This window comes from Desmodus rotundus, chromosome 2, assembly GCF_022682495.2.
Source record: "Desmodus rotundus isolate HL8 chromosome 2, HLdesRot8A.1, whole genome shotgun sequence".
Taxonomy (NCBI): Eukaryota; Metazoa; Chordata; class Mammalia; order Chiroptera; family Phyllostomidae; genus Desmodus; species Desmodus rotundus.
This window is the reverse complement of record NC_071388.1, coordinates 148,596,227-148,608,900: the sequence shown is the minus strand read 5'-3', so window position 1 is coordinate 148,608,900 and position 12,674 is coordinate 148,596,227. Positions and strand designations below refer to the sequence as shown.

The following is a 12,674-nucleotide window of genomic DNA, read 5'->3' as shown; positions in this document are numbered from 1 at the left end:
GCTTTGGAATGCCCGCCACCCTGATGCCTCTGGAGCCTGGTGACCATGAAAATTGAGCACAGAGGGTGCTTTTATAGGTGTCCACCCACCTGAGACCTAGGACTCCTGCGCCTAGGACTCACAGCCAATGCAAGAAAGGAAAAAGAAAGTTTGGAGGCAGAGCCATCTGCCTTAAAGCCATTAGGAAGAAATGTGGTGGTCCTTTCCTTTGTGTCCAGGCCTGGATCTCTGCTCTTGGTGCAACAGTGTCCATAAGAGGACACTGACCCAGAGCCTGACCACCACCCTCACTGAACCTTCCCTGTCTGCTGCCCACTCTGATGCAAAGACACCACCAGTCCAGGCCACACAGTGACAGTCACAGCCCCAGCTGAAGAACTGAGAGCCTGGTGTCCCCATGGCCTTGGGTTCCCCGTAAGGGACATGGATGTGCCACCATCACCTCCTGAGACTCAACCCCACAGTTCTTCTACCCCGGTGAGCCCTGCACTACCCCTGCATGAGTCCAGGACTCCACCAGATCACCTCCCACCGCCCCAGCTGGCAGGTCTGCCGAGCCCCAGACTCCCCCCCGCCAGCCCTAGCTGGCAGCACCACAGGCAGAATCACTGCTGTGATCAATCATTCACCTTCCTCCCACCCACCCATTCCTCCTGTCTTTTCCCAGGAACACACTTGTCAGAAAGATGTTTCTCCCCCATTTGCCTAGTGTAGTTAAATGTTTGTTCTTATTTTAAATAATAATTATAGGCAGCATTATTATTTTTTAAATGTATATTCACAAGCTGCCTACAATTTCAGGGGTTCAGATTCACCTGAACTCTTAATTATGAATCCCTTCTATATGCGAGTAGCATTGAAAGGATTTGAGTAAAATAAAGGTGCCGTGTTCCGAACAGTGTTTAGAAGGATTCATTTGCCTGAGAGGATAACAACTGTGGGCAGTGAGGTCAGGTGAGAAATCATGGCAATATAAGGCAAGCAAGAGCTCATATGCCCCTATGCTAAGGCAGGAGCTCTAAGAATTCATTAATTATGTAATATTTATTGAGAGCTTTCTCTGGGGCAGCCCTGGTACTTCCTGTTCAGGCATGACAATAAAGAAGATGAGACCGCTGCCCTCAAGGAGCTCCAAGCTGGGCAGGATCAGAAAGGCAAGTGGCCATAGGTGTGGAGGTCCTCTGCCACTTTCCACTGCCCATTCCCTACAGAATCAAGTCAAAGTCTTTACATTATATTCAAGGCACTTCCAAAAATGGCCACAATTCACCTTTCTGTGGTCATTTCTGCTTAGACCCCCCGCCACGACTACTGTGAACACACACACACCCACACACGTGCTCCCTGCAGAGCAGCCTCAATGGACTTTTTACTGTCTTGACACTGCATTTTCCCACCAGCTGTGCCTGGTCAAACTCCTACCAATTGCCCATTCTTCAAGCCCCAGCTGAGATGCTGCCTTCCTTAAAAGTTCCTCAAAGCTTCAAGGAAGGCAGCCTTGTCCAGTCTCCTCATTCATTCTGCCCTCAGTTAGTGTGTGTGCCTCTCAGTCCTCCCTAGTACTCAGTACAGTGGGCCCCTGGGAGGAGCCCGGTTCCTGTGATGGCAAATGCTCGATGTATCTACCTAACTGAAAGTTGGGAGCCTGAAGGAAGGACAGAGCCAAGGTAAGTTTAGAGCTATCAGCAAAGCCTTGGCATTTGGAATCAGGAAAGACAATGTAGATGTTCACCTCTTTGTGAAAGAATTCACTCTTGCCAGGCAGGGATGGTGGTCACCCTGAGTACACACCAGGTGCTCAGTAAACATGGGGTGTAAAAATATAGCACCTTCATATCCAGGCAGCTTAGGTCACCCATTTGTAATCATAGCAGTTCCCACAGGGAGAGGATAAATCCTACTCTCACAATTGCCTGTTTGGGGTTCAGACTTCCACGTTTCTAACGTATTGTTATTAGTTATTAGTTATTATTGAATTATTTTTTAAAGGGCTTACTTGCAAATATCAAATGGTTATAAAGCCTAAATTATCTTTGTAAGGATTGTAGGGTCACTCGAATAGCTCTTGCTTTTAATTATTTTTAATTTATTTTTTTTATTTTAGAGAGAGGGGAAGGGAAGGAGAAAGAGGGAGAGAAATATCTATGCGAGAGATACATCTGTTGGTTGCCTTTCACTTGTGCCCCCTCCGGGGCCAGGCCCTCAAGCCTGGCATGTGCCTCTATCCAGAATCCAACCAGCAACCTTCCGGTTTGCGGGACCACGCCCAATCATCTGAGCTTCGAGGGCTGGGCTCTTGCCTTCCATGCTTTAATAACTGCGGGTCATCTGCAGCGTGCCTTACCTAACCTTTGTTTGTTTTATCAAAATATGCAAGATGTTGCCAAGGTCAACTGAATTATTTGTCTTGTCTACATTTTCACCAGGAAGGATGCACATTTCTCCCTTGAGGGTAGGAAAGGATGTGGGTGCCTTTCCAACCCAGCAGTGCAATGAAGAAGCCATCCCTGACAGAGGGGCGTTGGGCCGAGAACAAGGTTCTAAACTGATGGAACCCACCCATACAGGCCGTGCCAAGTCCCAGCAAGCGTAGCGTCCCCTGGGCGTGACTGATGAAGAAGAGAGACCCAGGACCCCCAAGCCGAGCAGTCTGCACCGGGCTTGGCTCTCTGGCTGTGCGCTAACTTCCCGCCTCCTCGTGGGTCTTGCGTGTAGCAGGTGCTCAGAGCTCCAGGTGCGTCATCTTCCCGCCTCCTAACCCTGCTCCGCCCCGCCCCACCCGAGACAGCCCTGCCCCGACCCGAGACTCGGTGATCTAATTGGTTGAGGGCATCAGGGGAGGAGCTGGAGCGCCCTGGGAGCCTAAAGGCAAAGGCGCGGGTGGGGCAGATTGGGTGCACACAGAGGGCTGCGTTCTGCTGGCCCCGAGAACCAACTTGGACCGCTGGGGCCGGCTCAGAATGGGGACCAGCTGGGCTACCACTGGCCGGGCGGCGGCGCTCCTCCTGCTGCTCCTTCAGTGCTTCGAGCTGGTGGAGTCCACGGGCCACGCAGGTAACCGCGGGTGCGTCCGCCCACCAATCGGCTAGGGGCCTCGATGCTGCTAAGTCTGCCGACTTCCTCGGTTCGGATTAGTGCGGAGCTCCAGGATCGCGACATCTCTGCTTTCCTAAGGTGTCTGGAGCCTGACGAGTGAGCCAAAGGAGTGGTCTAGGGAGAAGGTGTTCCGTTGCCCTTGCCACAGGGAACGGCGTGGGGAGCTCCATTGCCCTGCGTGGGAGGAGGAAGGGGGATGGGAGGGGAGCAGAGGGGAGGGCAGAGAAGGGCGGGGAGTGGGAATGCAGGGACTTTCTCGGGCTGAGTACTAGGAGCCCACTGAGTCTCCTCTGCCCCCCCTCCCCCGCCCTTTCCTCACACTCTCCCCTCTAACTTGCTTCCCTGGAGGATAGGACTTTTCAGTACCCCTCGTGTCCCGCCAGTCTCACTCCTCCTTCACCCCTTGATCCCCATTGCCATTTAATGTCCAGAGGCGCTTTTCACTCACTGCGCCAATGATGATAATGATTCCCCGACTCAACTGTGCCCACGGAAGCACGTGAAAAAGGAAGTCAGGTTAAGATATGTCTCCTAAAGCAATCATGACCATTACTCTGTTGTGATATCATCCCCCAAAGCCTGCAGCAGCGACCCTTTCTTCTAATTGGCTTATCAGCTCCTAACGATCACCAGTTTGGAGGGCAGGTCGCCCGTCCGGAGTTTCCTGCCTCTCCCAGCGGAAGCAGGACCAGGAACGACGCCCTTAGCTGATGCTCTAGCTAGTGCCAGCCTCACCAGCACCCTTGGCAGCGACCTGAGTTTACTTTTACTTTCTCTTTTTGTCTTGGCTGAAGACCAATGTGCAATGAGTGGTTCACCCACCACTTGTTATCTTTTAGGTATAAGTAAAAGATGACCAAGGAAGCTTTTGAAAACTTCACATTGCTTGTGGCGTTTGTTTTATTGGCAGCTAAAATAAGCTACTATCTGAGTTAGGCTTTTTCAGAGGGTGCTTGGAAGAGGTTTCTCAGAGTGTCAGTGGCGTCACCCTACCTACAGCAAGGACCCTGCTCTGCCTTCTCTGACCCTCCGTGTTGGAAGCTACCAAAAGCCATTTATAGCTGTAAGAATTCTATTCTGCCTGCCCCACAATCCATGGGGAAAATTTTTACTGCAGCAAGTAACCTACAGTCAAACACACTAACCTTTCAATCACTAACCTCCTGGTTTCCATCTACATCTGTTGTAGCCTTATCTATATTTTGTCTCTCCCACAAAATTCAAGATTTCCTTAACTTTTGCAATCTGTATAATCCTTGACCTTTCTCATCAGCCCAAAACAAAGAGCAAGTGGTTAACTCCATTCTCCCTGCTCTAGGTCCTCATACATGTTTTCCTGCATCCTTCCTCCCTCTCAGCAGCTACTCTGGTTGGCGTTCTCATACCCTCAGAACAGACTTGTGGCCCTATTACAGAAAGCACTGGAATGTTGAAACCCCAGCCATTTAGGTAGCTTGTTTGGCAGTCTGTCAGCTTCATGATGCTGGTAATGGCATATTTCTCATCACGTGTACACAGCTAGGTTTGTGCAGGTGGTCTCGGTTGCTCAGATGTTTGAGGAGTACCTGTAGCATCCGAGGTACTCCTCAGGTGTTCTTGGGGAAATGCCAATTGCTTAGTTTACTTATTTGCTTCCTTGGAGATCTAACACCTTGAAGTAAACCAATCTCTCGGGAAACGACTGAGACTCTCATCAGCCCACACCAGTCAGTCTGCACTCCATGACCTTCTGACTCCTCGTGGGCGGCCATGGACCCAACCGTCACGTCAGGGCCTGTTTTTGAACTGGCAAACCCAGACTTCCAGTGGTCGCCTGCTGCACCTTTACACCTGCCTACATGATAGTGACTCCACAAAATGCTCCACAGTGTGGGCTGTGGAAGTTCCCCTGACAGTAAAAATGTTGCAGTCTTTCCCTCGGGCCTTCTGGAGAATCTTCCTCTCCATTTGCCTGTGGTTATAAAATGTTGATGTCCAACTTCTCTTTGGAATGTGCAAAACTCTTTGAATTAGGTCTTGTAAGATAGAAATTATTTAATGATCAGACAATAAGAGCTAGTTTTCCTTTGATGGATGTGGGAATACTAAATATTCATTTCCGTTTATGATAATGCTGACTTAGCCATTTCCTCTCAAGCACCTCTAGAATGTTTATATAAAATGAAGCATATAAAAAGTGCTACTGGGGGGTGAGGCTTGTTTTTTATCAACCTGTGCCTTTTAGATTTGTCCCAATATTATATTTGGAGGTAGACATTAAACTTCCATTTAGACCCTAGCTGGTGTGGCTCAGTGGACTGAGTGCCAGCCTGTGAACCAAAAGGTTGCCAGTTTGATTCCCAGTCAGGGCACATGTCTGGGTTGCGGGGCAGGTCCCCTGTAGGGGGTGTGTGAGAAGCAAGCACACACTGATGTTTCTCTCCATCTTTCTCCCTCCCCCTCTCTATAAATAAATAAATAAAATCTTTAAAAATAAATAAAATTCCAGTTAGTACCAGTATAAAGTTGTTTAGTGAATGAGATACAATATAAAGCTATCCATAAAGAATCTGTTTTACAAATTGTTCTATAATTACGTATTTAAAGTGTAATGCATTTGTGAAATATTTTATATACCCTTATTTAACGAATTTTCTAAATAAGAAATTACGTTCACACTGTCTGAGCTTTTCTTCCCACACTACAACCGACCATCCCACCAGGGTCAGCAGATGAGGCAGACTGAACAGCTCTTGCTAAGGGGAGGGAACGATAATAGGGAATCTCCACAAGAAGATGAGATTCTCCCCAGCTTAGATGTTATGTACGAATGCTCACACATACATCATGTGTGAAGGCTAATAAGTTTCCTTAAATTATATCAATACTTAATACCTCTGCTAAGTGACCAGTGTAAGTGTCAAACATTAGTGTTCATACTAGGGTAAAAGACAGGTGTAGAGTGAGGCAAGTAGCTAGAAACATAGGTGTTGCAATTAGGTAAGAAGCTGGCAACTCCTCTTTAACATAACTACTCCATGTTACTGTGCCTTTCCTGCTTGAGGTTATGGCCACAGAACTAAGTGCCCAGGAAGGAGAGAAATAAGACTACGTGAGAGAACCCTTTGCAGCAAGGGTTCAGCAAGAGTTCCTACAGGTTTTCAAGTCTCCAGGGGTCCCAGAATAAAACATAGTAAATAGAAAAGGGTACAAATTTTTTTCTCTTCCAAAGAATATTTATAAAGTAACATCGTCACCTAAGCAACAATGCTCAATACAGATGGGATTAGAGTGACCTAAAATGCGGCTAGCATTAGTATGACATAATAAAGTTGTGCACGTCTGTTCAAGAGCAAGGTGCAGTGTGCACCTCCACGTTCACTGCAGCGTTACTTACGGTCGCCAAGATTTGGAAGCAGGCAAGTATCCATCAGTAGATGAGTGGATTAAAAAAGCCGTGGTATGTTTACACAATGGAATACTACTTGGCTATAAAAAAGAAGGAAATCTTACCTTTGTGACACCATGGATGGATCTGGAAAGTATTATGCTGAGTGAAATAAGGCAGCCAGAGGAAGACAAATACCACATGATTTCACTAATATGTGGAATCTAATGAACAAAATTAACAAAATAGAAACAGACTCATAGATACAGAAAACTGACAGCTGTCAGAGGAGAGGGGAGTTGGGGTCTGGGTGATAAAGGTGAAGAGATTAAGAAAAAAATGCTCACAGACACAGACCACAGTACGGCATTTACACGGGAGAAGGGGGTGGGGGAGGTGGAAGAGGGGAAAAGGATAAATGCCGATGGAAGGAGACCTGACTTGGGGTGGTGAACACGCAGTACAATATATGGATGATGTGTTATAGAATTGCGCACTTAAAATCTATATAACCTCATTAACCAATGTCACCCAATAATGTAAATAAAAATTTTTTTAAAAAAGAACAAATGTAGTGAACTTAGCAGGGACCAATAAAACCTGCAAGACTGAGAAAACTGTTACCTTGTGGAAGCGTAGGATGTTAGGATTGGAAGTGGCTTAGATATCTTACGCTCCCCTACTTTCATTTTACATTTGGAAATACAAAGACCCAGAGATCGGTCTTTAATCTAGGATCCCTAACTCATTGCACTGCCACTGTACTGAGAGCCATAGCTGACCCTTTGGATTCTGCAAAGGCAACTTGAAAAATCTAGAATTCCAAATTGCAAAGGTAGGCAAAGCTGCTGCTAGCCCAGTTCATCTGTTCGAGGTTAAGGCCACAGAACTGAGAGACCAGGAAAGAGAGAAATAAGACTACATGAGAAGGGAATTTTCCACCAAGGGTGGCAGCCACCCATTTTTCTGTAGGAGCAGAAGTGGTTTTTTTTTTTTTTTTTCTGCAGCAATTCCTGATACCTGGGAACACAAGATTTATTTTGGTGATATGAGAGAGAATAGTTTGGGAAAGAGGTACATCCTGGGACTGAGCGGCAATCTGATATGTGGGAGAAGGACATTAGAGAAAGTGCGAGTGATAATCTTCTAACATAGAACTGTTTGGGTTTGGGTTTGGGTTTTTTTTTGTTTTGTTTTTGTTTTTTTTTTTTTGCTTACTCTCTTCCCAAACTGTGTCCACAAAGTAGAGAATGGTAGAGTGATGTCAAGGAAGAAAGAGTGAGGGGTGGAAGCTGATACGGCAGACTTCCTTAGCTGCAACCCTATGCAATATTTTAAAATACAGAAATAACTTAAAGTTTTAAAGGATTTTGTTGTTTCTCTTGTCCCTGCTGCTGCTGCTGCTATTTAAAACATGAAGTTCTGTCCAAAGTTCAAATTGGAATAGGACTTAATTTTATAGTTATTATTCACATAGTTAAACTTTCCCTTAAGTCTTTGGTCTGACTCTGAAAGCCGTGAATTATTATTAGGAAAGGTGTTTAGTGTTAGTAAAACCAGTGATTGTGAAACTAGCATCAAAATGAAAGTGCCTTTTGGGAACTAAAATTTCATGGGTCCTTCTGCTGAATACTTTGGTTCATTGATAACAGTTATTTAGGTTTGTCTGAAATATTTCGGTTTGACTCTCATCAACGTGAAGTTCTGTGCTATAACTTCAAAATTTTATTCTTTTTAAAAGCACTGATCAAATTGTTCAGTTGTTGTTTGTTGTAGCAGATGTGATTCTTACTCCACAAATTTAGGTGTGCAAGAAACAATTTATTTTCATAATGTCAAATTAAAATTTATGTGGAGGTCCCATTTCACCAGGTGACCAGAACTTCAGTTTCTGTCATTACTGGAGACCTCCCCTCCCATGTAAATGCCGTACCGTGGTCTGTGTTGTGCAAGGGGAAGTTCAGGGAGGTTCCTCTCTTTAGCCTTCAGCTCCCACTGATTACTTCTGAGTTTTCCATTGTCCACACCTATTGGGTCTTGAATCCTGTGCCTCAGACGGTTGCTGGAGTTTAGGTTTGGGCTCTCCACATGACCAACACAGTGAGCCTCCTACCCCCAGCCCCTCGCCAGGGGTTTCACGTTGCCTTCCTGGAGGCGCCACAGTGGAGTTGGCCAAAGATTCCCCCCTACCCTCAGAACCCAGACCTCTGTTTCCTCTCAGCCCTCAGGAGTCTCCCCCGCTGTCCTCTGAGACACATTAATGTCATGCAATAATTTATCCTGTCATGGCAAAGTGTAAGCAAGACAGGATTGTGCTCCTGGATAGACTAAGGACAGTTCTCATTGACGGTAGAGCACCGGTCTAACGGAGATGAAAACTAAGGAGTTTCTTTATCTTGTTAAATAAAGGGGGGAAGCCTTTCATGGAATAACAGTAGCACATATACATACCATTCTAAGTGTTTTGCGTGTATGAGCTCATTTTATCCTCACATCTACTATACGAAGTACTATTTTACAAAGGAAGAAACTGAGGTACAGCAACTAGGTAACTTGCCCTGATCACGTGGCTAACAGGTAGCAGAGGCAGACTGTGAACCCAGGCAGATGGGCTCCAGAGCCCAGGCTCTTCCCCCACACTGTACTGCTTCTCTGGCCACTGCTGTCCTCTGACCCTGTGCAGGACACTCCAGCTTACACAGCTTGGAGGGTAGGGACGGTCCCACGGTGCTCAGACTCTCCTCAGCAAGCAGGGTCCGAGGCCCATTAGCCACATGATCCAGAATCCTGAAATGTCTTCTTTGACTGTCTGTCTCGACTCAGGTAATGATCCATTCACCATCGTCAATGAAAACACGGGCAAGTGCATCAAGCCACTGAATGACTGGATAGTAGCAACGGATTGCGACACAACCAAGGACATGCTATGGAAGTGGGTGTCCCAGCACCGGCTCTTTCACTTGCAATCCCAGAAGTGCCTAGGCCTGGATATTACCAAACCCACGGACTCCTTGAGAATGTTCAGCTGTGATTCCAATGTCATGCTGTGGTGGAAATGTGAATGCCACTCTCTGTATGGAGCTGCCCAGTCCAAGCTGGCTCTGAAGGATGGACATGCCATAACAAGTACAAATTCATCTGATGTCTGGAGGAAAGGAGGCTCCAAGGAAAGCCTCTGTGACCAGCCTTACCACGGTGAGTGTTGGGGAAGGACTTTGACGCATTTGCTGCTGTATTTGGTAAATGTGACATTAAACACGCACAACTGGCCACGAAGTTGTGCACTGGTAAGGGCCGTGAGCCAACCTTCAGTTCCAGGGACTGGAAAATAACTTGGAACTATCCCTGTGAGGTCCGTGCTATTTGTCCCCTGTTGTAGGCAAGGCTAGGAGAGGGTACACGCCTATCAGAGGTCACACGGCCATTCTGTGGCGCCCTGGGATTGAAAATCTCCCTGGTGCCTGAGTATATGTTTACATACTTCCTGTGATTACATGCTGAGCTCCAGGGAAAGGGAGAGTGTTAGGAAAGCCTCCACACAATATAAAGTCCAATGATGCAGTAAAATCAAACCTATTCTAAGTTACAAAAGAAGGGGGGAAAAAAGAAAAAAAGCACATACATTTTTTCTTATCTGCAGATTTTGATGTAATGGAAAAGTTTAAGAGTCTTCTGTGGGTTTACATACTTATTTTTATTTTTGGTGTAGCTATTACACTTTGGTGCTTGTATTGATGATTCCACATTTTAAGACTGGACTTTGTCTCAGCTGCTTCCACAAATGAGTACATGATTATTATCTTTTGGTGAGTTGATTGTGAACTTTGTTCTGAATCTAGAGACTGGATCATCAGGAATTTCCAAGTTTAAAAAGAATGAGTAGATTTATTTTTTAAACCTCTAAATGTAAATATCTCTCACACAAGCAAATCTTTTTTCATTATGTTGCCCTAAATTACATCAAATGTTGAGATATAAATATTTCTTTTTTGTTGTTGTTCTTGAGATATATACCTTTAATTATCTTATGAGTCTTAACTATTATTTCACCTTTGCTCTTCTTTGTAAATTTATATAGCTTTACAGAGACTTTCTCCTCTTCTCTTCAGGCTCATTGAAGCACACCCTGGCCTCCCATCCCTCCCCTTCTCCACATAGGTTTTTGTCTGGGGTAACCTCTTTCCACTTCCCAGCGAAGATGCAGCTGCCTCCGAGAAGTCAGGTTCTCCTGTTACAGGGAAATACTAGAGAATTCGGGGTGGGGTTTTCCTTTTCTTCAATCCTTGACCCTTGAGTAGTTGCGCAGGCCTGTTTCTGCTAGCCAGCTTCCCCCTGACCTTAGACAGCAAGTGCTTTCCTGGTACCACTCAATGGCAGGTTTGAATTTTGTGCTGGAAAGCCCTTCTCCAACTTGGCAACTGAGAGAAAACATGGAACCAAACAAAATACCTCTTGAACTGGACTTGACTTGTTTCGTTGTATTTGTTCAAGGATCAGAAAGGATAATTTTCTTGGCAGGGTTCTTTCTGTCTCTTGCCACTAATTCTTTTGAGGTGTACAGTTGTAATCGTAAGTCCCTTCAGCCCCCCAAATGTCTCCATTTCAATATAACTGGTTTTCTTCATAACCCTATATGTTTTATTTTGTGCATTTATAATATTCTTCTGAGAAGGGGGCCTGAGCACTTCCCACAGCTGCCAAAGTGATTCATCTGATGTCTGGAGGAAAGGAGACTCCCAGGAAAGAAGCCTCCAAAAGGTTAAGAACCCACCTAGAGCACCACCCCCGAGAGGGTCAAACAGGCATAAAGTTTTCTTGACCTTCCCAAATACAATATTTAGAACACTACATTTTGAAATAAGAGACCTAGAGATTTCTGAGAGAAGGTACATGTAGTTCTGACTTGTCAACACATTCCCCAGGTTTTAACTTGCACAGAGGTCAGGGCCAATCCGGCCTCTTCCTTTCCATTCCTCTCTGCGTGACTGGTACCATCCAAGTCGCATGTTTCAGAAGTCTGTAAGTCAGTCTAGAGTTGTCCTGATTTCCTCTCCCACCATTCAAGTTCAGTCAAAATTACGTCCTGGCAATTTTACTCTTTTAAATTTATGCACTCCCTGCCTGTCGTTGGGTTAGAGGTTGCTGTCTTCCGTTAGGGACTTTCTCTAGGACTGTTCTCTCAGACTCCCCACATCAGATCCTGCCCCCTCTTCTATCTCTAACTATATAGAGACGAGAAAGATAAGATACCTGAGTCGAAACAAAGTGAAGTCCGAAGTTACTAAGCTTGTTACAGCAAAGCCACAGCTCAAAACCAGAATTGTGTTTCCCAAATATAGCTATTTTATTTCTGACATGGCTTTTGCTATATATATATTTTTTCACTTCTAATATAAGAATATTTATTTGCTATCGTGTTCTGGGTTGCCTCCCTCCCCAAACCCCATCCTGTGTGAGTGATGTTCATCGGAGAAAACTTTAGCTGTAGACATTTTAAGCATAAGCTGTTTGACTAGCTTCCAGATACGCATTTATTTCATTAAGATATCTTGGCCTTGCTAGCCCTCTTCACATCTTGAACATTTGGTGAATTATGCAGAGGAAGTGGACTTTTAGTGGAGACACGGCTAGAAAGCTCTCTGGACTTTGAGCAGTTCAGAAGTCTGCCAACTTTTTTAAGCATTGAAGATATTCTGTCTAATAATACCAAAAAATTTTATATTAGTTTTCCATGTAAGTGTCTCATCTTTTTAAAGGCTGTATCCTCATAACTCCACACAGTCAGAAAAGAGTCTTCTCAGAAAAGCCTGAGAAGGCAGCCATTGAGGTCACAAGTTGTCCTATGTCAAGGATTCTAATCAGAGAGCCCGTTCCTGTCACTTTCAGCTGATTGACTGAAAGATCCGCCTAACTACTCGTAAACTGGGGATTTCACAAACCAGTGTAGCACTTGCCCTACTGAACTCAGAGGCTTACAGTATAGAGCAAGTGAAAGAGATGTATGTGAAAGCACTTTGTATGAGAAACACAAGACTTTGGGGGGGAAAAACCCCTGATGTTTCTCAAAGTACTAGTCATTATGCTCAGGGACTCTCCTATTAAGTGTTGTAATATAAGAAGAGAAATTGGTCATGAGTCTGGGTATGGTTAAAAGCAAAACTTAGGTAATAAGCAGGATCCTTATAAAATATAAGGACAAATTACTCTTTAA

At 45.2% G+C, this 12,674-nt stretch overlaps 1 protein-coding gene across 2 annotated transcripts in view; it reads left to right on the top strand.

Moving 5' to 3' along the window:
- The first annotated feature begins 2,862 nt into the window (after positions 1 to 2,862).
- Positions 2,863 to 12,674, top strand: part of LOC112322194 (CD302 antigen) — a 145,526-nt gene continuing 135,714 nt past the window's right edge. For both annotated transcript variants that reach the window (XM_024579810.3, XM_024579809.4), the window contains exons 1-2: positions 2,863 to 3,054; positions 9,287 to 9,658. In XM_024579810.3, coding sequence (XP_024435578.2) covers positions 2,961 to 3,054; positions 9,287 to 9,658 — 466 coding nt within the window. In that variant the 5' untranslated portion in view covers positions 2,863 to 2,960. The remainder of the gene's footprint in view (positions 3,055 to 9,286; positions 9,659 to 12,674) is intronic.